The 25,556-nt window shown below is 38.0% G+C and overlaps 1 protein-coding gene and 1 long non-coding RNA gene across 2 annotated transcripts; one reads left to right on the forward strand and one right to left on the reverse strand.

The window, feature by feature from the left end:
* Positions 1–1,290: 1,290 nt before the first annotated feature.
* LOC135209295 (uncharacterized) lies at positions 1,291–3,859 on the reverse strand. Its single transcript, XR_010313343.1, has 3 exons — positions 3,516–3,859; positions 3,179–3,253; positions 1,291–3,058 (listed from the first exon to the last, which is right to left on the reverse strand). It is a non-coding gene; the product is annotated as an uncharacterized LOC135209295 (long non-coding RNA).
* Positions 3,860–8,804: 4,945 nt separating this feature from the next.
* On the forward strand, positions 8,805–24,603 carry LOC135207004 (2-iminobutanoate/2-iminopropanoate deaminase-like). Its single transcript, XM_064238631.1, has 5 exons — positions 8,805–8,963; positions 13,885–14,042; positions 14,245–14,313; positions 22,215–22,270; positions 23,712–24,603. Exons 1-5 carry the CDS (start codon positions 8,896–8,898, stop codon positions 23,766–23,768), a joined length of 408 nt encoding a protein of 135 aa, XP_064094701.1. The 5' UTR covers positions 8,805–8,895; the 3' UTR covers positions 23,769–24,603.
* Positions 24,604–25,556: the final 953 nt, after the last annotated feature.

The raw sequence follows: 25,556 nt of genomic DNA on the forward strand, positions 1-25,556 counted from the left end.
CACAAATTCTCTGCTCTTGCCAAAGTTATAGTTCTTTCAAGCAAGCAGTAGTAGAGATGATAATATTCACGTGATGCAATAAAACGACTGGGAGACAATAACAAGCTATCAGTCAAGAATTTTTTTAAATGCGCTCATACAAGAATTATAGTAGGACCTATGAAAATAAAATTCCGTTATGAGAAAATTAGCTAGGCAAAAGAAGTTTTATCTCCTACCATAGTAGATATTTCTCACAGTATGTAGAGTTAAGTGCATTTGAATCAACTGAGAAACGCGTGCATTAGTTAATGATGAGTTCTCAATCTCGTCACGAGAGCAAAGGGTTAAAATGGTAAAAATAAAACTACTTTACATCTGCATATTATATATTATTATTACCAATATTGAGCTGTTATGAGACGCCTTGATTTTTCTCCAGGGAGTGCTTATTTTTACTTGATCCTTGTTTCAACACATTTTCCCCATTTTAGGCATTTATACTAGTCCTTACCTTCCCATAGAGCCGTTCAGTCAGTATTGGAAACACCTGGAAAAATGTCATTGAAAACAACGACCCCGACATTGGATTAACCCGGAAAGAAGTAGTAGTGGTTATCTATTCATGTATTGAAACATTTGTTTATTTCATTATTCGGTATACAGCTCCCATGAAGCTAGATTTGATACTATCCATACTCAGTTCTTATAAACGACTTTTGTCAAGAATTTTTATTTATTTATTTTCGAGTTTATAATACCAAAGCACGAATAAGAACTTGCCCTATTCCCGTTTTCTCTGCCTGCAGCGTAGCTACACCTCTGTCACGTGAAAGATTACAGGCTTATAGATAAGGTTATCTCTGCCTTTGTCAGTGATACTGCTTGTGAAGGAAATTTCGTCTGCGTTCTCGAAAAAATACTGTTATGTCAATAATTAATTTTATTAGCGAATCAAAACCTATTTAAGGTCGTAATCTCGAGAATTTTTTTTACAAAGATTTGATTTTTCCATTGACATCATGTCGCGATAAAGGATTTACTCTTTGAAATGTCGAATAGAGTTCCAGAAAGAAAGCGGCCTCCTTTTGGAGATGGCTGATTTGATGAGTTGATCATTCTTCGCGTCTCTGCCCATGGAATTTTGGAATTACTTTTTTACAGGAATTTTATAATTTTTGAATTTATGAGTTGGTTGCGTCATTTACATGTCACTCACACCTACTGTGAACGTTTGTGTCAAGTTTCATTGGCACAAGGTATCCCACGGGGCAGGAACATGAATCGTATACTAGAACCCTTCTCTTTTTGAAGATCCGCTTCCTGCAATTAACTGGATGATACAACAGCATCTTCTGAGAAGAGAACTAAAGTGCTGTGTGTGTCAAGTTTTAATGAACAGGACTAAGTGCTCTTCAGTTCAAGATAAATACGTCTAGAAGTGCCAAGTTAAAGAATGTAGGAAAATAAGCACTACCAATCAATTCGTTAAGATTCGTTTTTTTTATTACATAAAAATTTTCTTGCAAAATTGGATAGCAGGCATTTTTTTAAATGGTGTCAGGAATGGAATAAATTGCAAACCACTCAATTATTGAGTGTTTCAAAAGTGCCAGTTATTGATTTGTTCAGTTTCTTTCGTGAAATTTGTTTTAGATATATATACTTATAATTATAATCCAAAGAAAACTCATAATCACATGAAACAACAAAATAAAATGGAGAAGTAAATCCACAATAATATGTCTGTTTGATCTTGTTATTTAAAATACAAAGCAGAAAGCTTTCGATGACCTGCAATCTGACTATAATTACATGCAGTGACCATACAAAAACTTTGTTTTTTTGACTAGTTTACAGGTAGCTTGTTTGAAGATGGGTGGTTGGCTCTACATGTTATCCCCTCATTCTCCAACGGCAAACCAGCTAATCGCCTAGATCTTCGAAGTGGCGGTTTGTCTCTTGAATCATTTGGTCTGTTTTCATAGCAGCTTGGGCGTCTGCAACAAGGGGCACTGGGTGTGTCCCTGTTACCTGAACGAAAGAAGATGAGGCAGCGGCAGTATCAGAGATTATTGGTGTTATTACTCTGCAAGCTTTCTTTGTTATAATCTCTTATAAAATGAAAGCAAATCATTTCATTTAAGATAAAATCTTCCTGCGTAAAGGCTTTATTACCTTCTAATGCCTGTATCTTTACTATTGAAAATTACTTTTGACTCGCTCCAATTTATGCGGTGATCGTCATTTAAACTATGTGAGACTAATGCATTATTCTCAGCATGCAAATTACAGGCTCTTTTGTGTAATATTTCTTATCGCAATCCAGACAAGGTATTTCATAAACACCAATTTCTTTGTTAAAGCTTTGGTTGGAGTGATTATTTTGCATGAGACAGCCTTTGAGGGTATTCTTATAGTTGGAGAACAGGTTGACCTTTTTTCCGCCTTTTTCATTCACTGTTTTCCTAATATTTCGTAAGTTAGGATTAAATGGTAAGGTTAGATACTTTTTTTATTCTTTTTTGTATTCATATTGACTTTTTATGTAGAAAATCCTTCTGGCTTTTGTGAAGGCATTATTTATGAAATTTTCTGGATAGCATAATTTTCTAAAAACTTCTTTTATATGATGAAATTCAGGATCACACATTTTCAAGGCTCTTAGAATGAAATTTATCATTATATTTTGCTTTACTTCATTATTATGAAAAGAATAGAAGTGGACATAAGCTTCAGCATTAGTCACTTTTCTGTAAACACTAAATTTAAAACTAAATGTAATAGGGTCATGGCATACCAAAACATCCAGAAAGGGAAGCTTATTTTCCACTTCATATTCCACTGTAAATTGAATGGAAGGTAATTTGCTATTGACATATCTCAAAAACCTTTCGAAAGGTTTTTGAGATATGTCAATAGCCAGGGATAACAGTGCAAATCAATGAATCTTGTTTTAGCCATACACCAAAGCACCACAGGGGACGTGCTCCTCAGAATCCTTTGTGGATATTTGGGATTGTTGATCCATCTTCGTCACCAGCTTGTGGCTACATGCAGATAGTCGACTCGCGCAATGCTGAAACATTATTACCGATATAATAAGAAAAGCAGTGATGCCATCATGCCAGAAAAAACTGTTCACAGTGATCAGTTGAAAGCATATTGCAACATTCAAAGAGACCTAGGATTTGCTTACCTTATTGTTTACCACTCCTTAATTAGATCTTGTTGACAGAACTACTGCTATTTCCACACAGACAGCCGAGAGTTACTGGAATAAACACAAAGTATGAATAAAACGGATGATCGGATGTAGAAGAGAATTGCTAAACTCTTACTTGCATGAATATATATGGAAAGAAAGAATCCAAAAGAACAAGTGTCGTAGATTCTGAGGAACGATTGCAAGTCAATATTATTTTGATTCGATTTTTTTATATGTTGTTTATGTATTCAATAAATAAGCATGTCAGATATAACTATAAATTTCAAATATAATTTTTTACTCAAGTATTCACTTTAAAGACGTTTACGTTATTATGACCCTTCCTTCCCAGCTAGATTCCCATTTTTATATGGGGTCGCCGTTGAGGATGAGCCGTTTCCATCTATTTCTATCCTGTGCTTCTGCCTCATCAATTCCCTTCTCATGTAAGTCTCCTCTCACACAGTCCTTCCATCTCTTTCTTGGTCTCCCTCTTCTTCTTCCTTGACCTTCCATCCCCATAGTATGTCTCCCAGCGTGATCTTCATCTCTCCTCAGCAGGTGTCCATACCATCTCACCCTCTCCTCCTGCACTTTATTTGATACTTCCACCACCTTAGTCGACCCCCTTATGTAGTCATTTCGGATCTATCCTCTCTTGTCACCCCAGAAATCCACCTGAGTTATTATGACACTATATCATTAGATTTGTATATTTTTTGTCAATAATGAAATTTTTAAACAGTGTAATGCGTTTAAGGTTGAAAACATATTTCAGAACCGTCGGGAGTGCTTAACTATACATATGTTTTCAAGGTCACATTAGGGAGTGATTTTCTACATTTGTCACATATCTGAGTGCTTAGAGAAGGTTGTAAGAAAAGGCTGCCGTGAGGCAACTACTGAATATGGAATTATGTACAGGGGGTCCGAAAGTCTTGTTGACCCTACCAAAAAGTACCAACGATAGAGGTATAAGTATTGCAATAATACAAAATACATATCCTGAATTCAGCTTATTCTTGTTGCCCCTAAATATTATTTGAATTTTCACGATTTTTTGTCCTAATATTGTTTAATTTTTTATTTCATGTGGCTGAAAGTAAATAAACTGAATCCAGTACATCATCTCTATTACTAAAGTACTTGTTCTTCTATTGTTTCAGTGTTCTTATTTCGTTCTAATATTTTACAGTGGATAAACTGAATCCAGGATATGGCCTTGTATAGAGAGAACCAGAATATCAAAGGATAACAAGGACGCGAACGGTGGGTAGAACGAATCGGGCATATCGGTGAAAAAAAGGTAAACATGAGTTGGAAGAGCGGACGGGCTAAGGAAATCGCAGTGAACGAAGGCGAATGCTTTGGAGATAAGATTTTCGTTTATCTTTGGACGTCTCCTACGGAGCAGACTTCTTTTTATTTGCCATTTAAAGTTTACAGTGTACAAGGATAATATTTAGGACATTATAGACTAAGATTGATAAAAAAAAAGTTCCGCACTCTTATTATTGACGTTCACATCTGTAACGTCGTTGGAAGAAGCTCAGCGTAGATTCTACGTATCTTTCATACAGCAGATGCACTTGGTAAAATTCGGAGCACATTCTCCCGTTTCGCAGTTACTTACTCCGTTACTCCACACTCTGAACCTCTTTGAACTTACTCTCGTTCCCATTAAGACCGGTCACCGCTGTTTATTAGCAGCTGACGCTCGAGTTCTAACATATTTTTATTTTCTGTGGCAATGCGTTGACAAATCGCCACATATTGGGTCCGTGAGATTAGTGTATGATCACACATGCCACTACGTGTGGTTGCAATGATGACGTGAATGGCTCAGGGAGCTCTGTTAGACATTTGTTGCTTTATTCTTGCTTTAATAAGCAGCCAGGGAAGCTCAGACAGGATGGGAGGACAAATATATTGTTGGAATTGCTTTTCTGATTGGGATTTATGATCAAATCAGAATTGTAACTTCAGTAAATCATTTGGGAAACCATTTTAAAGAGATACCGCAGTCTAATCAGGTAACTAGCCTATATACTTATGCTCAAGCATTTTTAACATTTCAGTATTTAGATCATGTTTAGGGAAACTACATTTCTCAGGTAATGTCCTATATTAACTACATTCAGTAGGTTGTCATCAACTTTATTATGTTCCTTCTTTACCTTTATTAACATCCTCACATGATTGTTTTCTTTGAATGTGATTCGTTTGCTTTTATGGACATTATATTTTCATCTTTTCTCCACAGCCAAATTGAACTGCATATCTTTTGCCAGAAAAAAAAAAACGCTATAACGTTATGTTTTGTCGCGATTATTCCACAATGCTACATAATGGACACCAGAGGTGCCAATAAACTCATACGTTAATCTTAGCTACTGTAGATAAACCTCCTCCTAGCACTAGATCCAAAATATTACTGGAAACATACACTGGTAAATTTCTCACAATTGTGCATGAAGGTTATCAAGAAAAGTTGGAATAAATCCAGTAAGAGGTAGAACTATCGTTGTGATTATGGTGATGTAAGCCTGTACTGAAGTAGGAGGGGGGGGGGGGGGGGGGGGTGCGGTATTCGAATGAACCCGCCCCCTCAAATTTCTGGAAGTCCATAGTTTTTGTAATTATCCTTTTCATTGAACTGTACTTCCAAAGTAATAAATGATTATTGTTTTCTGTTAAGTCAAACTATATAACATAACAACAAATAAAGTAATATGCATGTTATTGTTAACATAAATGAATCAATCAATAAAACTTAAAGAAATATTCTTGAATTTCGGTGCAAACTTTCAACATTATAAGTAAAATTCTGTTAACCAAAGTCAGTACTTTGAATAACATCCAATCGAGTAGAAGGGCATAGACCGCTTACCCAATTTTTCTTCTTAATATAACTAAAATAAAATTTTCAATTGTTTCATCTTGTATATACCAATATATGCAATGACACTTATAAAAGAAAAAGTACAATTTTGGAACCCGTCCCCCACCATAAAAAAACTCTGGGTACGGGCCTGTGACGTGAGTTCGTTTTCCGCTACAGAACATCATAACCACTTTCAATTTCTTGCACTTGGATCTTGTGGCTTTGTAGCGAGAAGTGTAGTATCCAAAAAAGCGGAAAGAATTCGAGTTGAGGATATTGGAGAGAGAGAGAGAGAGAGAGAGAGAAGAGAGGATTTGCGGTTGTCCCTCAGCCCTGTACAACAACGAGCGAGATCTTCCATATTGCTGAACATCGTGGACTGTCACCCGCCTTTAAGTCGTAAAATCTAATGGTGAAGAGATTTAACGGGACAAAAGAAAAAAAATCAGTTTATTATACTTAGCATCGTGTTTTTTTTTTCCCGAATCCCCCTTTGTTACCAAAACCATTTTGTAGAGAGTTATAACTTATGAAATTCAGTACACTTTTTCCTTTGTTCATGCACAACTACTGGAACAATGAATGACATTATTACAGAAAAAATGTTGTAAGACAATTCGATAACTTTTAAAGTGATCTTAAGGCCTTATCAAAGTTTCTAGAAGACATTTGTGAACTAAATACAAAAAATGTATAAATTACAATTATTACATTTGCATAAATTACAATTATCACATTCACATATCTTCCAGCACTGTAAACTGACACCAGAGGAAAAAGAACTTTATTGTGTCTGTAAATGCTTTTCCACTCCTCTTTGGCAACATATTGTGCTTTGCTTGCGGCATCCCGGCGTCTCTGACCACACATCATCATGCAGTTGCTCTAATTACGTTGCACTTCATTTTTCATTATTTACACATTTGAAATTGATGGATTCAAAATTTATCAGCAACTTTGATTCGAAAATTTTTGTTGGCTCCTTGCCTATAACACATACCAACTTACTTGTGGCCTTTTGGTATGAAGAGTGTCTTATTGGCAATGTTTTACAATAATTTTGACCTTGAATATGTCTTGGAAAGACTTTTAGATAATGTGAACCCTTCAACGTACTCTTTAATGGTAACTGTAATTTGCAAACTTAAACTGGCAATCATTGATACTGCTCCCACTATAATGAAAACAATGATTTTTAAAAAGTAGAATAAGAGATTGCTACCATCACGATTATCATAGGCAACGTAGATTGTACTTAACTAAATTTTTTTTTTTTTTTTGCAAACATCAATATACTTGTTTTCTATAGATATATAGCTGCCAGAGACCTTAAAAAAGAGATAGAAACCAGTTATACACTTAAATCTTATCAGTTGGTCCCTAGTATATAGTGAATCTCGCAATATTCATATAATAAAGCTTACGGCTTATTACAGTGTCAGTCAACAATCATCCTCGTTTCCAAGTCTTGCGCTTAGGAATGTGTCATATAGGAGCCCAGCTGACAGTATCTATTAACATTCGCCCTTCGTGTATACGAAGTAGGATGTCAACGTCAACCGCGCTTTTCATTCTTATCTCATCTGCACATGACACTTTTGTGATTTCCATTATGGTATCATATCTTACTCTATCTTGCCATCCGACTCCTGAGATGCTTCTTACTGATTCTCTCAAACTGGTTTCATGGTGAGACCATGAAAATCAGCCAAGAGCCGAAGTGAACATGTGTATTGAAAAAACAAATAGGTCTACGATGCTCAGGCCTAAAATTGTTTAGCAACGGAAAAAAATAAATGTTATGGGATGTTAATTGAAAATGATATGTGACGCGAACATATAAAAGAAGTTGCTATCAATATTCCACAAAAATTAATGACATCTGAAAAATAGAAGTGAATGGAGCATGATATAAATAGTTGCGACACGTGCTATGTGATAATGATGCAGCGTGGCTTCACCAAGTACCTTTTTAACTGAAGGTGCATTTGTTTATTCTTTATCGCTAAAGTTGCTGTTATGAATGGCTCTAAATTTTCACCTTTGTACATCATAAGGGACATTAAATCACTGGGTCAATGGTATTTTTATGGCCTCATCAAACCTTAGGGAAATTATGAGTACAAACGTCAGGGGAGTAATTTGGAAATTTCGTATCGCATATAACAGTAGCCTGTTATTTATAGCAACCACTTCTTATTCTTTCACAGATGTAATATTGCGGTTACAAGCACATCTCTCTTTTGCAAGAGTACTGAATTGCCCCCCCCCCCTCCCCCCCACCAAAAAGAAAAAAAAAACTTATGATTCTAGATTTTTCATTTAATGGATCTCTTACGTAACTTATATTAACCATAGCTTCTCTTGAAAAGATATTGCGATTCTTTTGTCGTTGTATAAACGGCAAATACATGGGCACGGCAACAGGTTGCGAGTAGCCAAAAATATCATAATGTCGACCTTGGATTTGAGTTGACGTAATTCCACCAAGTTGGGATGGGACGCTGCCTTCTTGAACCAATGGGTATGGAGAACGTGAGGGTGTGTTCATAATGCCATCCACCCTAGAGTTTTATTTATATTGCAAAGTGTACTGTAGGTCTAACGATTATTAAATTCAATTATTACATGTATTAGAGTATCTATTTTAGATAATGACGATGAAACCGTGTCCATGTAATCCAGTAATAATATAATTATTCAGAACTTAGCAACTTATGTAAGACGACATTGCGAGGCACCGGTGCGTCGTCTGCCAATTGTTGTCTCGGGAGCTGGCGTTCAAACTTGACTTGTAGACCCACGTCCGTATTGTCTCGCGAAAATGTCTTCAAAAATCATCCGTAAAGTTATTCAGACCTCGAAAGCACCAGCTGCAATTGGACCTTACAGGTATGAAAGGAAGAATTGACTGTCATATTGCATTTACAGTAAAATAAGTAATTTTCTAATTGGGAAAGAACATGTGGTCTGCGATGTTTTGTTAGGTAGTCACTTACTAGGTTACTTGGCTTACTAGCTAGCTAGGTATACTAGCTACTAGGTATTAGCCTTTGGTAGGTTAAGCTAATGTAGGTAATACCCGTCTGTCTGCTTGAGTTTTGATACAGCAAGGCCCATGCCATATATGCAGATGGCTAGTACCAATGGTGTTAATTTTAGTAGATAGCCTACCTATGGGCTTTACACTTAAGGCCTTTCGGCCGGACAAGTTACGGTGCAACGACTTTCAAACGTTATTTTTGAACTAGCAATCTAATCGATTACCTGCATACCCTTATAAGTCGAGAAGTCGGCTAATTGGGTTACCTAGTAGTATGTTGTGAAACGACGGTCATAGATTCCTCAGATAAAAATTATACTTAAGCCTATACTAGGTACTACCCAGGTAGGCTAGGCTAAACCTTTCCTAACCTCACGTACGGCGCCATGATCTGACCTGGCCATGTGGCTTTGCCACCTTTGGCCACCCAAGCAACACTAAACATCGGAAACATGGGGACTAGTATAGATAAGCTTCTGTTTGGAAGTGATGTTAGAGCCTGATCCTGTCGTTCTGCTAGTGAATAACTGGAGGTGCTTCCTACAACCTTGTGGCACCAACGCACAATTTACCTTGACCCAGGGCACCATAAATTATGAGTGACATTATAAGTAACTCGCCCTGTCATCCTCAGCTGGATCCTATACCTAGGTAGTAGGGTAAAAAACCGCATGGTACAGGGCTGGACCATTTACAATCAATGTGTACAACCCCAAGAAAAGTACATTATAACGCGTCCTGACACCGGAGTAGAGGTCTTTAGCTCCGTTTCTCACCAACAAGAAGTCCGACTGATGCCCATCTCCGATGTCAGGACGCGTTATAATGTACTTTTGTTAGGGTTGTTCACGCTGATCGTACTTGGTCCACCCCTGTACCATGCGGTTTTTTACCCTAGTAGTCAAACCAAAATTGCTGCAAAAATTTACAATTTAGACGTTGCTACTTTAACTAGACTAGATTTGATTTATAAAACCATGACCTCTGTTGGGATGTCGTGTAGATGTAGCAGAAATGATGCCTCATTTCATTATACCAGGTCAGAAACAGTAAATGGCTTGATACTTGTTCTGGTTGTCTAACTGTCAAGACGTAAAATGAGCGAAAGACCTGGAATTTCATGAGTAAAGATCGAGTTATATACTAGTTAATAAAGAATTATAGTAGCCTAAATGAAGGATTGAGATCATACGTTAAACTGTTTTGATATGGTAGGATAAATTATTCATTTTGTATAATCATGTAAATGAATTCTACAAATGCCCAATATCTAGCCCAGAGTTACTGATGAACGTGATTCAGTGTGACTGAAGATAGAATACCAAGTGATGATAGGTTGTAAATTAAGTCAGTCTTGGCCTGGAACGGTGTCTTTCTTCTGGACAGCATGTGAGAGTAGTAGGATTTTATGACCCTGATTACAGAACCATGAACTGATCGAGGGATGGAGATTAACTGTACATACATAGTTGGATTATATGTCGGGAAGAAGTTCGGCAATGTAGCTAATGACAGCCATGTGATCTAGCCCAGTTTAAAGAAAATAGGTATATATGCTTGCAAGCTAAATAGTGCTTATTTGTTGTCTACTTCATAGGTTAACCCAAAGGGAATTGGCAGCCCTTGGTTACCTACTCTACCCTTACTCTAAGGCCTAAGACACAGGATTCTCACAGAGTTACTCCATTGTTTTAGTATATAAGGGAGTTGTAATGGTTTAGCTACACATCAGACTGAATTTGGTAAGATGTTAATGATCTCTTATTTTTCCAGTACTGTCCCAAGCTGATATTAATTTTCTGAACATGTACACCTCCAAGAATGGCATTTTATCTTAATGCATAATTTATCCTTGACTTTGAACACCTGTTAATCACCTACTGTTTTTCATTGAAAGCTAAGGAAAATTCATTATTTTGAAATGACTAAGCTATCACACACAGTCCAAGTTAGCATAGCTATGACTGAAGCAGGAATCTTGGAAGTATGAATTCCTCTTTAGATCACACATGTTACTTGGTCAAATTGCTAAATATGATCCCATGATCCCATCAGGATTGCAGGTAGGGCTGTCATGCCATGGTATATTGATGAAGAGGAGGTGGGGAAGACAACGTAGGAGAAAAATGGCACCGACAAAAAAATTTTTCATAAACACTTTAAAACAAACTGGAACCATGAACTTTGTAATAAGCTCCGACAACAAATTGGTCATGATACAGAGCTGATGAAAAAATCAGGTTACTGCTGCAGTGTGGGGTCTGTGGTGGGAGGTTGAAACCAACATTCTTTGGAAGCTTGAATTTCAAGTCAAAGGCCCCTGTGTGCTTGTTCCATGTGATTACCATAGATTTCATCTATTGAAATAATCATTTGGGTGAAAGAGATCTTTGAATTTACCATCAACTGTCATTGATCACATTTGTAATACAGGCAGTCCCCGGTTATTGGTGGTCTGGTTAATGGCGATCCAGTTTTATGGCACTTGTCTAGTGACATAAAATCGGTGATTTATTGAACCGTGACATAAAATCGGTGATTTATTGAACCGTGACATAAAATCGGTGATTTATTGAACCATAACAGGCCAAGTTTCAGTTATCGGCACCATAGGGTGCCAATAATAGAGTTAAGGTGCCATGACTGAAACTCGGCGCCATAAATCGCCAAGTTTTTTCAATGGCAGTTTTCACTTGCCAGTACCCCGCTGAGAACGGAACCCTTATCAGCACCCAGCTGATAACCGGGGACTGCCTGTATTGTTATCAACGTAGGTATTGCTTATACCCTTTGGCAAACATTAATATGGGCCAGCTCGTTCCATCACAGCATGATACTGATGTCTTGAGCATTCAAGTTTTATCGACTTTGTGCCTTATCATTCACATCCCATATAACCTATCCAAACCTTAGACTTAGTAGTGATAAGTGTACACAACATTTGGCAGGCTTATTTTTTTTAGGAAACTGGTCTACAGGCTTTGGTTACTACATTCATGTTCTCTTTCATGATGTAATAGTCTATGCTCTCAACAACTTATGTGATTTGTCATGTAATTATGTACTGTATCCTACCGGTACAAGTCATAAACCATCCACCTTTCCTTCTCCACATACATTGTACTCCTCAATCAATGTACTGTAATGGAAACCATAGCAGAAAATTAATATTTTTTTGTTATGTACACCTGAAAAACAAAGAGGATGTATTGCCATCGGCACTTACGTAAAGTACTTTTGCAAGAAAATGGAATGAGAAATGTTAGTACTGTATTGTTGAAATATATTAGAAGGAATTTTATAAGAAAATTTTTTGTGAAATCTCCCCTGAAAAATTTACCTTTTCTTACCCTTACCTCACCTTGGGCCCTGTGATCTGGCTTTGTTTCATCCTGTACAGTATTGGCCAGGAGCCTGCATTCTCCCTTGATCTAGCTTGGCTATTACCCACAAGACTAAAATATTGTACTGTGACCTAAGCCAAGGTCTTTTCATGACAGGTCATCCATAGCTCAGGTGGCTTTTTAGCTTAGTGACTGTACAAATGCTGCTGCATGCTGAGGTGTCATGAAAGTGTGCCACTTGTTCAGAGGCTGTCTAATTATGAAGGTTCCAAGATCAATTGACTGAATTTTCTGAAATGAAACTAGGTTATATGGGATTTTGCTTTGACAGAGGGAAATCTTAAGTAATGCTCATAAAGACACACACCAGGGTGCACTTGGACATTTTTCCGAGAGGTAGGTTACTCTGCTCTTTTCTGAAATTGGCCAAATGATTACAAACCACATTATATATACTTGACTTGGCATCATCCTAACTAGGTTACTGCTGTAACTTTTATTGAAGGTTAATATGACTTGTTTAGCGACAGTTGGCTCTTAATATTGAATTAGGCTTTTAACTGTAGTACTCAGTAACCAGGGGAACTCTTTATCTTGAGCTATGGTCTCATCCTCACTCAGAAAGCCTGAGATAGTTCAGCTGGGAAATTTGGAGTACCTGTTCTATTTCTTTCCAGATAAGGATAAAGCTTTTCTTTCTAGATAAAGATAGAATTCAAGGACCTCTATCATATTAAAAAAAATTACTTAGAAGGGATTTTCAATTTCTGAAGGGTATTTGTTGCCTAGACCATCATCAGATGATTTACTTTTGGGTCTTTTTTTATAGCCTAATTACAATACTATTTGATTGCCTTCTACCATCATTAGCAGTACCTGAGTGATACTTCTTATCTTGCACAATATCAACATCCTGATTAGCTATGCTAAGGAACCAGATACATCTCATGTTACCAAAATTCTGTCTCTATTTATTAGAAAGCCATAGAACTTTTACTAGTGTTGTGGATGTTAGTACATTTTTTATGGGTTTATTTCTGTAAAGGCTTGCTGTTTAAGGATTTTTGCTTTAACAATTGCCTTTAAGGTAAACAAAAGTTTCAAGTAAGTTAAATGTTCACTTGGAGATCAACCTTTTTTTCTACTATACTTTTATTCATTTGTCAAAAATTCACTCCCAGTTTTATCTTTTATTGTTAGACTTTAGTTGCATTTTTATCAGTCAATAACTGTTTAAAAATACAACAGTTTATCAATTGTTCATGTTGATGAATTTTCACAAATGCCTTGTTTGTACTAAACCAGTAATATGTTTGTTTACCAAGAGTATCCTTAAAAGAAAATGCTTGCAAACTTATTTTGACGTGAAAAAAAAAATATGATGTACACTCTTACACTCACTGAAATGTAATTACCCTTTCAACAGTCAAGCTATCCAGGCTGGGAATACTTTGTATGTGTCAGGGCAGCTAGGATTTGACCCCAAGACAATGACCATCGATGGTGATGTTCAACAACAAACCAAAACTGCCCTCACTAACATGGGTTATATCTTGGAAGCAGCAGGATGCACATTTCAAAATGGTGAGCCTTTGGATTTGTTTTAGTGTTGTTCATGTTGTCAAATTGAAAATGATTTATTACACATGTTTTCACTATTTTTTGAGTATTGGATTTGTATTTCTTGAAGAAAAACTTGCTTTCTGGTTCACAAAAAAATATATTGTTAGAGGAGTAATGGCTTTTAAAGAGACAAAATCTGTTTATCCTTTTCATTCTTTTTCAGTTGTAAAAACTACAGTTCTTCTAGCTGACATCAATGATTTTGCAAAAGTGAATGAGATATATTCAACATGTAAGTATGAGATATCTAGAAGTTTAGGTTCATTTTTCTTACTGTCTTGTGTATTTATCAGTTATGATTTTTACCAGATAATATGGTTTCTGCAAGGCTATCTTATATATAGTATGTATTTTTGGAAGAGTCTGTTATATTGTATGTCAGGTTTAGTGAACAGTTTAGTTTGTTCATGAAACTTACCTGTCAGATATATATATAGCTGTATTTTTCCGAATCCGACAGAAATTTAAACACTTACGACACACGCAGTGGGAGTCAGGTGGTTAGTACCCATTCCCGCCGCTGGGAGGCGGGTTATCAGGAATCATTCCCATTTTCTATTCATAATTTTTCTGTCGCCGGTGCTGAAAACACCTGTTTTCAGTACCTCCATCTTAGATTTTGGAAACTTCATTGCCGCTAAGTATCCTAATTGTCTTTTGATTTATTTACTTGGATTTGTGGCTAGGCATTACGCTATCTTAAATTGATTTGAATTTGATTCATTTTTGCATAAAATATCTGAATCTAGTTAGGCTAGTTTCAGACGGGGTTGTCTGCAAAGATAGGGTGTGGCTACCGAAAGCTTCGGTAGATTCGCACTTGGTATGTACGAGGGGTATGGGTCCTTGCTTCTTTGTTGAGATTTGTCATGTAAGGAGTGTGAGGACTTTGTCTATTCCGTAAGGAAGACGTATGATTCGTATGACGCAATTAATCAGTAAACATGTCTAATTCCGTAAGGAAGACGTATGATTCGTATGTACGCAATTAATCAGTAACAAAAGTCAGGGTACTGAACACGAGAGATGCTCGCTCTCCTTCATTGCTGTGAAGTGCTACTTCTGTAATTGTTACTCCTAACCCTGCAGTGTTGTCCTTCGGGCCCTAAGCAGTGTCTGTAGAGAAATTGCCCTTTCTCTGATACTCCTTCGATTCATAACTTAGAATCGAAAGTGCTTGCTTTAGAGAGTAAAAGTGAAGTGCAGAAGTGCAGTGATACCCTTTTGTAGTGAGGGTGCGTCAGATCGGCCGTCGTTTCGCCTCTAGGCCGGGACCTCTGCTTGACTCCCAGAACCAGGGAGAGAGCATGTCGAAAGCCGAAGGAGGGTTACGAGGAACCCCCACCGATCTGGCGTGCCTTCGGCAGTTTCTGATGAAAATCCCCAGACTGCCTAAGTGCAGCACGTGCACGAATCCTGAAGGATTGCTTCTCGTCCTCCGAAGCGTGTCCTCCCCGCGCAGGGGTTGGAGCTTTCGGATGGACTCGCGCCCTCTAAATAGAAGCTTTATAGAAGAGGACGCTTCACGTCCTCTCTCTCTCTCTCTCGTTATGCGTTTCAGTGAGAAGTAAGAAGGCGAACGTCGCCTGAACTCGTGTCCGTCTTTCCACCGAGAAATACGTAAAAGAAGTCATAGTAGCAGTAAGCTTTTGAGAGCGGACGCCCAACCCGCCAGGGGCGCGCGGGTGCCACCAGCGCGCGCCAGTGGACCCGAGCGTGCGCGCCAGTGGACGCCGAGCGTTGCACCAGCGCACGCCAGGTGTGTCGCCTGGCTGAACGTTTCTGTTGAACTCTTCAAGCTCTTGTTTCAGATTTGGGCTTAAAGATTTTACCTCTACCTTCGATGATACCCTTTCTACCTCACCTGCAAAGAATGTGAAGTAGGCAGTGCTTCGGAGTAAGCTTAAAGTGAACAGACAACTTCTTCTTCGAAACCCAGCAAGACATCGGGTTTCGTGAATTCAAGAGGTCTCTGTCAATTAATATTGCGTTTCGCATAGGTGGATGGAGTTAAGGAAAGCTCAAGGGAAATTCTCGTTTGCTCTACCGCAAGCTTTGCCATTCTGCCAATAAATTTAAGTTGCCACTACCGCAGTCAAGACTTTGCGATAAGGCAGTTACGGGTTATAAAGGCTCGATGTCCTGCACGTCAGGACTCTCGGCAACGTTCAGTAGGATTCTTGGAAAGGCACTCATCAAAAGTACGCTCTTCAGGAAAGCGCAAGACAGGACTGCCTTTGCCATATGCCAATAAATTTTAAGCTTTAGCAGGCATTAGTTGTGATACGGGAGAGGAAGCTGGTTGGAGAGTTTCTTCCTCTTCCCAGGATAATTTTGCCAGCTTTTTAGCCCATCTGAAAGGGCTTTTCAGATGATAGATTTTGTTAGTTCCTAGTCGGGACTACGCTGCCGAATTGAACATCGTCGTTCTACCTGACGTAAGCCCAGTCTCTTAACAGGATTCTTGCCCCTTCCTCGTTTGAGACGGGAATCGGAAAATAAAATGCTCGACTTCCTGGATTACGTTTTGTCAATTCAGTGACTTTCCCCCATTGACAATATACTATCGTTTTGTCAAGTAAGTGGGTATCCCCTCAATTGACAAAATATCTCTTTGTCCCGTAAATGGGTTAGTTCTCATTGACAAACATCTCATTAACTTGATATTGCGTAAGCGAATAAGCTCTTATTGACAAGATTTGGAAGAGCTCTCATTCGTCATTCGCAGACTCGTACAAGAAATAGACTTGTAGACTACGTCAATGAACCCTTATGTCCAATAACATAAGAAGCTTGAGCTGACTGCTTCGATTCTCCTAAGTTTTGTTCATGAAACTTGCCTGTCAGATATGTATGTGCTGTATTTCCGAATTCAGCTATATATATGTCTGGCCAGGTAAGTATGAACAAACTTTGTGATATAATTTCATATTTTGCCTTGCATTATTTTATTTCTGGTTGGTTCAAGTCATATACGCTTGCTGTAGTTACCTCTTCGGATGGCAACCGAGAGGTCTATGGTCCATTTTAAGGACATTTAATCGTTACTCCCTGCAGCCTTCCAGGAGTTTCCGATTTATCTTTTACCGTTGTATGGTAGTGTTCTGACGACACAAACGCATCTATATATTTAGCGTTTTCTGTTGTTTCGCTTAAATATTACCAGCTTGAGAGTCTCTTTATGCTAAAAATAACGGACCTTTTTCTTCATAGAATAGGGTTAGCTGGCAACCCAGGCATAAAGTTAAGAGACGGACTATGACGGACGATCGTTAAGCTGCTGCTGTCACTGTCTTCTCCTCCAGTCCAAACGAGGCCAGTACCAACTCGTTCGCTGTCATGCGCGGTAGGTTAAGTCTCTCTCTCCTGCGGGATTGACTGACTAACCGTATCTCTGTGCTGGCAGTTACGTCTCCTCTCTCTCCTGCGGGATTGACTGACGAACTGTATCTCTGCCCTACAATCACGGACTTTAGCCTAAGATTGAGGGGATTTCTTACATGAATGAATAAACATTGCATTCGTTTGGCCTTAATATGTTCTACAGAGATATCTTACTCCTTTCGGTGCTCGTTACCGCAACGGTATAGGACTACGAGTCTACCACAACATTGCACTATTATATGCTCTCTTGCTTAGGCAAAGCGCAGCCTTATTAGGGAAGTAAACATACTGTGTGAGGGAATGTGAGCTTGCTGGGACCATTTCCTTCCTAAAGAAGTTTGTTTTCCCTGAATAGGACTGCAATTCAGACCTCATACAGTTTTTTCCTACCGGGGGGGAAACTGAAATTTTATTAAAGATATAGGAATGATTCTGAACATCTCTCGGTGCGTTAAGTATCTCTTGAGGTGATAGAAAGAAGGTGCCGGACATCTGGAGAGGGTTTCAGATGTCCTGGATCATAATCTGAAAGAAGTGGAAGCAATTCAGTCGTCCCTCCAGTCCTCGAAACGAGTTTTTTGGAACCATGGTCCATATCAACTCTGATCTTCACAGCTCTCTCATATCTTAGGAAGTATCTTCTCTCGGTCCCGGTTCGGGTTTACGAGAAAGAGCCTATTATAACAACAGGCGTAGAATGGAACGATCCTCTAGAGTCTAGAGGTTCGTTACAGGATTGCAAAAGTCCGTTCGCGAAATCGTCTCGATCGAAGGCAGCAACTACTGACTTCCGAGTGGAATCTTTCTTTAGTAGTATGTTGAGAGTTTGTGGAGACTTTAGGGACGTCCTTTCATTCATCTCTTCGCTAGGTTGAGGACGAAGAGGCTTCTTCTTCTCTGCTCCCTTATTCTCGATCCGGGAGCAGAAACATTAAACGCCACCTCCATTATGATATTGAACGGGGATGGAAGTTTAGTCTCTTTTCCCTTTTTTCAATCGCTTAGAAATGTAATAAGATGATTATATCATCACAGGGAGCGACATGACGCTAATCTCCCCATTTTGGCCTTCAAAGACCCTAGATTCACAGAGGTCACGTCCTTTCCAAGGACCTTTTCCGAGAGAGTCGGTCCTCCTTTAACACGAAAGGTACCTATACCTCTCCGCTCTGAGTCTGACTACGTTCAGACTATCATGAGATGTTGACAGCATAAGAATTGCAGTTCTTCCCCTTTCCGTTTGAAGAATGGGATTAGCTGGCAGTCACACTATTAAAGAATACGCAAATATGTTTGTTGACGGCCTTTGGGCTCAGAGATTTGCTTCTGTCAAACAACAAGCCCTTCACGATCTTTGAGTTCTGTAATCTCGAAACTCGCTCACCATCTACTTTTTGTCTCACCTGTTTTCTCGGAGGGGTCAGACCACTCGTGCGAGATCAGGAGACATATAGTAGCCCTGAGTTTCTTGTTGACGAAGTCGGGTTGCGTTTATACACCCCCCGATGATCGTTTAACATGAGACCAGGTTGGACTGTCAGGCATTCGTCCTTCGGGACTGAATCGCCTTTTTGCTCTTTTGCTCCTTTCTCCTGGCACCAGAAGCTCGAGTCAGGAGTGGGCTCAGGAGTTGATTCGCTAACGACGTTGGGTTGCGTTGATACACCCCCCAAGGTTTGCTTAGCTTGAATCGCCCAGGCAGTCCAGACACTCATCCTTCGAGAAGAATAGTGCCTTATGGTCTTCAGGGTACAGCCTTGCTGTCCTGATTCGTCTGACTGGTCAAACTGGTCGGTCACTGACGTTTAGTACAGACGGACTGACTGTGCATGTCGCCAGATCGAAGCTTTCAAGATGGAACTTAGACATAGTCTGAAGTTCTTGATGTCAAAGCATTCGAACATCTCCTACCTGTTAACTTCTTGCATGTGATCAGGAAGGCATTTTTCTAACCACCCTAGATACACAAAGAGGGTCAGTGAGATTTTAAGCCATCGTCACAAGTTTTGGCTTTAGAGAACACAAGGCGGTGTGCTCTCTAAGCTTTTCGTTATGGCCTAAGAATGGAAACCCGTTTTGTCCTTGGGCCAGGAGCTTGGAAGCAAGGATGGCACAAGTTAGGGGGCAGGAGCCAGAGAGAGTCCTGTGCCCTGTCAGGTCTCTCAAGTTTTATCTACATAAAACTCAAGAAAGTCGAAGTCGTACGGACATCTGCAGTGTTCCGAAAAGACCAGACTTGCCCATATCGAAGAACACCCTGGCTTTATTGTTAAGGAGGTCCTTTCAAAAAAGCTCCTTCTTTGTGTTTTGCACAAAGATTTGAAATCTTTTGATTTGAATGCTCACGAGGTTGAGGCGCGGCCTCGGAAGCATTTCAACAGAGCATGGCACTCAGCAACATCCTGAGTACCATGTTTTAGCGAAGCAACTCTGTGTTCAATTCACACTCCCTGCGAGATGTGAAGATGGCATATGAGATCTGCTGCTCGCTAGGGCCATACGTGTCTGCAGACACAATATTGGGGGCAAGAAGTACCACTCATCCTATCCTGTAGAAAATGGTTAGGAAGAGCTCTTAATTTAGTTAGTTGAGTCGCCGACAACGGTGACTTCTTAACTCTTAAGCCTTAGTTAACACCACACCTTAACTTTGGCTAGGTGGGTCAGGTGGTGATATATATTTTTTATATATATATTTATTTTACTTCTTAGCCCTCATGGTATGGTCAATATGGTCTAGTCACGTCGTGGTCTCGCCCTGTTGACAGATCATCTGGAGTGCACCAGCTATATAGGTCTCTACCTCGCTGGCAACTCTAGTAGCACAAGCAGACTTACGCGGCAGTAACCACGAAGTCAGCTATGCTAACAGGTAAGGAATCAAGATATCAATTATCTGCATATATATGTTTCCTAAAATCTTCTATTCTGTCTACTCCCACCACCAAAGGTGGGATTCAGCTATATATATATCTGACAGGTAAGTTTCATGAACAAAATGATATTGTAATGATACAATTAAGTTTGTTCATACTTATCTGGCAGATATATATAATCAAGTACCCACCCACCTCCCCTCAGGAGACAGTGGAAATAAAAATTATGAATAGAAAATGGGAATGATTCCTGATACCCGCCTCCCAGCGGCGGGAATGGGTACTAACCACCTGACTCCCACTGCGTGTGTCGTAAGTGTTTAAATTTCTGTCGGATTCGGAAAAATACAGCTATATATATATCTGCCAGGTAAGTATGAACAAACTTAATTGTATCATTACAATATCATTTTAAGCTAGAAACTGGAATTACTTTGGCTATGGGATATCATGAAATTTTTCAGATTTAGGCTATAATATAGGGTTCTTGTCTTATCAAACTGTACTCCACAGAAGGCCAAACCCTCAAAAAATCATCTAAGAAGTTGAGGGACTACTCATTTGTATTAGTTTATCTTGTATTTTTCGTAAATTAGGAAAGAAGTTCTAATTTGGTGTTTTATTAAGTGATGTATGCACCTTTCATCTATCATTTTAGAATGTACATTAGCAAGTGACCTCAAAGAAAAGACAGATGTTTGGCATATAAGCCCCTTGAACATCCATGGGAAAAAAGAGATATGTATGGTGGGAAAATATGTTACAAGGATTAAGATGTCTCAAAGACTTGTTAGTCCACCTACATGTTTTTACCATTTCCCCTGATGGCAAGCAACTTAGGAAAAGCCATCACAGTGCTCAGTGATATATTAGTACGTACTTTAAACCATTGAATCATAGATTATCCCCTGTGCAGAAAACTTCCACAGCAACTGCTTCCTATGCCTACACAAGCACATTAGCAGCATGTTGAACCCCATAACATGCAGTATTGCATTCACCATTAGTTTTGCAAGTACTTTCTTGCTTCCTGTATATTAAGGGCTATCCTTTATAATATCTTTCACACCATCTATCCAGCCGTTGCTCTTTCCTCTAATACTTATGTATTAGAGGAAAGAGCATGCACTTACTTTGTGTGCACTTACTATCTTATCCTGCATTCTTTCCATGCGCTCAAACAATCTCAAACTTAACCATACTTTTTTGAATACTGACCTTTTAACTACTCCAACATATGTACGTTTTGTCATCTTTCTTACTTATGCAATGAAAATTATTCTAGGCACTTCCCGGGTGTACTAAGTAATGATATGATTCTTTAACTTTTACATTTCTTTCGCCTTCACCTTTGTACAAAGTAGCAGTCTCTGTCACCCATTCCTTCAGAACCCCTCCCTTGTCTAGACATACTTTATACGCCATGGTTAGCCAGATTTTCACAATTTTACCACTATACAGCATTTCACCTGTAATACCACTATCTCTGTTCTCTTTCCATTCTTCATCTTAATTGCCTGTCGTGTTACATCCTCAGCAGCAACCTTCACAAATATTCTCAAATTTCTACTAATCCCTTCCACTTTAGCATTATACTTATCTGCACTATCTCCCATGGTCTCTATCTCCCATGGTACAATCTTTAAAATAATTGTTCCAAATATATACAGGACTTTTAACTTAATAGGAAATTTTTGAAAGATTACATTTAGCCATCCTCTTAAGAGGAAAGAAATATTGACATTTGAAATGCAAGCATGTTCTTATGTGCAGTTAGTGTTATTGGATTTTAAAAAGGGACAGTCTTTATTATATATTACTAAACATAGTATTTGGTTGTAAATCACAATTAATGGAAGATTTTGAATTGCAGTCTTTTCAGAAGCAGTGCCAGCACGTGCAGCGTACCAAGTTGCTAATTTACCAAAGGTATGCTTTTCATATTTATATTAGTTATTAGAAATTGCTTTAGAATGTGATTTAGATTGAGTTAGTATCCATTCAATCCAGGAAGAAATCTTATTTGAAGCTGTAGTAGTTCCAGGTTACAGGATACCAGGCTTTTTATCCAAATAGTATTACATGTATACTGATCTTGCTTTTGAAAGGGAGTCTCTCTCTCTCTCTCTCTCTCTCTCTCTCTCTCTCCTCTCTCTCTCTCTCTCTCTCTCTCCTCTCTCTCTCTCTCTCTCTCTCTCTCTCTGGATGAATGGGTTTCTGTGGGGTTTCCATGCTCAACTATAAATCTGGTAGCCCGAGTTAGTTTCCTGTGGCCACTCGATGAGGAATCAGAGGAATTTATTTCTGGTGATTAGATTTTCATTTTTTAATATAATATGGTTCGGATCCCACAATAAGAATAAGATGTAGGTCCCCATGCTAAGAAACCAATTGGTTCCTAGCCACATAAAAAAATCTAATCCTTCGGGCCATCCTTAAGAGAGCTGTTAATCAGCTCGGTGGTCTGGTAAGATTAAGATATATACTTGACTTCGCTCTCAAACTTTCATATAGATGTAATGGTACAGATGTTGCAAAGCAAAAATTTGTTATACCTTGCTGGGTTAGTTGGCTGTTTGTGTTCTACCCTGTCATTTGCTTGTAGTTTGAGTGAGTCTCTGGTTTTCAAGTCAATTGTTTACTTACCTGTCCTTGGGAAGAGGTCTCTTCTAAGAGCAATGCTGTTGAAAGGAATTCCACACTGAGTATTAATGGTTTGTTGAGTCATTGTTGTTAGTAACAGTTTCATCATTTGAGAGTTCACTTGGGATTTTTGGAACAAAAGATTGCTTGAATAGATTGTCAAAAAAGAGATGTAAGGAGTGTAAATATTGGGATATAGAGAAAATGAATGTTTTGATTCAAGATAGGTAGAGCAAATGCAGTATTAGAGAAAGTAAGAAATCTAATTCCTGTGTAGGTGAAGATAAAGTTAAATGAGGATCCTATGTTAGTTAGCCTCTCTCCATCCTCCTTGATACTATCTTATGCTCATACCAGTGAAGCTTCTTGTGACTATTTGGCTTCAAGCTTCCTGTTGTGAAGTAGCTCATGATATAATGTATAGATTCCAATAAATAATTGAGGGATCAAGTGTGTTGATAGTAAATCTTCAAACACTTCTTTACTCAATCTTGCTTTTTTGGATTTTTAGTGTATTGAATGGCTTTAATATTTTTTCTTAAAATTTATTAGAATTAAGATACTGAAGTACGTGCTTGTCTGTTTTTATGCAGTGCAATTTAGTATTACTGCAGGGTAATAATTATTGGGTCCAGGAATGTTATAATGGACTTGAGTGTAATTAGTATTACATAGCATATTTTGAATGTATGTTTGTTATTGAACAAAATATTTGTTTTTCCCACAGGGAGGACTTGTTGAAATAGAAGCAGTTGCTGTTGTAGGGGAGATAGAACAGCAGTAAAGGAAGCATTTTGGTATTTTTCTGCAAGATACTGGAAAGTAATGAGTTTTTCACCTGAGTAGGTGCATGTGTATGTACTCTAGTTTGTTTGTCATCCACAGTCACATTTCATGATACCACATGTTCCTCTGATGAACGTACAATAGCAGTATGTGTGCAGCAAAGTATTGAACTTTCATATTGTTAATTGAACTTTGTGTAATGTAAATAGTAATCATTAAGCATGCACAGCAATATTTCTTTTAAATATTTACAAAGGTATTTTTGTAGAATAAATATTGTAATATGTACCTATTTTGGGCATTTTTTAGTGAAATGTTAATTTTTCAGCAGGGTGTAGTTTTACCAATGCATACTTTTGATATTACTGTATTCAGTTGTACTACTCAGAATGTGCTTATTTTCCTTGGTTCTATTCTTGTTTGGTGGTGGAAAGCAGCATCTTTCCTTTGGAAATTGTTTGAAATTAGATCTGGACTTTTGATAATGTCTTTTAATGAATTATGGTGTGTTCTTTTGTACTTTAGAATGGTAACTGAAAGACAACTTTGCTTTCTCTTCATTATTTGTTTTCCAAAAAGACATTGATATATGTGCTATGTTTCCTCTCTATAATACATTTTTAGTTTTTGAGATGTTAAAAGGAGCTATTAAGTCTGCAAAACTGTACTGTTGAAGAGTGATAGTTCGTAGAAATCAAATATTCCATAGTTGTAAGTATTTCAGTCGGAAATAGAAGTCTCAATTTTATCTTTTCTAAGAGTACTGTATTTTGGTTTACCTAGAGTAGATGATTTGGATACTTAGGGTAACAATAAAAAAGTTTGGTCATGTACATGTAGCCTTTCTGTAAATCCTTTCATATCACAGTAGTGTTTATATTAAACTACAGTATATACAACATATTTTCTAACCAGGTTAGTCTTAAATTTGTGTTTTCTATTAGAAAGAGCCATTTTGAATGTGTTTTAACAGTTGATCATGTTGGAAAACTGGAATTACGTACATGTAAAGAAAATATTGAAGGAAAGTTGATTTTTAAGGGTCCAGTAGTATGTAGTGGTAGGAAGAATTTTAAGTAAATACCCTGTACTTGTTTTTTATGGTAAATGTTGTCTCTGGCTAATAAAAGTGTAATTTCTTAGATTCCCCTCTCCAGTATGTACATTGGTAACTGGTTGGGACTAATATTAGCATTGCATAAAAAAGTAATTTTTTCTGTATTGAGACTGATGCAAATATAGTTACGAAGTGTTCGTATGATGCAGAAATTATTACTACTACTCTGAAAGTAAATCCTTATTCATATGGAATAATCATATATGACCATTGACTTTAAATTCAGCTTTCCAAAGAATGTGAAGTTCATTTGAAAGCAATTACGGAAGATAGCAGGCAGTACAGAAGAAAAGATTAGTCAATAGAAAAGAAATATAAGGTAAATTAATAAACTGATATACATTGTATATGTGTAATTTACAAGATGAATTCTTTTGGGATAGTACTACATTGTATCTTCTTTTGAACTTTTGAGTTCTTATAGTATAACATCCTCATGGAGGCTGTTTCACAGTCCAACGGTGAATGAACCGGGTGCGTGGTCCTTGACCACTTTTCACCATATATACGCACGCATTGCCAGATCTCACAAGATTTCTTGCTTTTCAGGGCAGGTAGACTTTGAAGTCAGCCAATTTACGAAAAAAAAAAACAAAGGAAAGAGGAAGATATGCAAATGTAGTACATGGTGAAAGAAACAATTTCTAAATAATTTTCCCTACCTTCCAC

The sequence above is a fragment of the Macrobrachium nipponense genome, chromosome 11 (genome assembly GCF_015104395.2).
Source record: "Macrobrachium nipponense isolate FS-2020 chromosome 11, ASM1510439v2, whole genome shotgun sequence".
Lineage (NCBI taxonomy): Eukaryota > Metazoa > Arthropoda > Malacostraca > Decapoda > Palaemonidae > Macrobrachium > Macrobrachium nipponense.

Bases quoted from the DNA above. Each gene is read 5' to 3' on its own strand.
- LOC135207004 (XM_064238631.1), top strand. From the start codon at position 8,896: ATGTCTTCAAAAATCATCCGTAAAGTTATTCAGACCTCGAAAGCACCA. The intron at 14,314-22,214 runs GTAAGTATGAGA...TTTGAATTGCAG, and splicing joins GAATGAGATATATTCAACAT to TCTTTTCAGAAGCAGTGCCA. The intron at 22,271-23,711 runs GTATGCTTTTCA...TTTTTCCCACAG, and splicing joins AAGTTGCTAATTTACCAAAG to GGAGGACTTGTTGAAATAGA.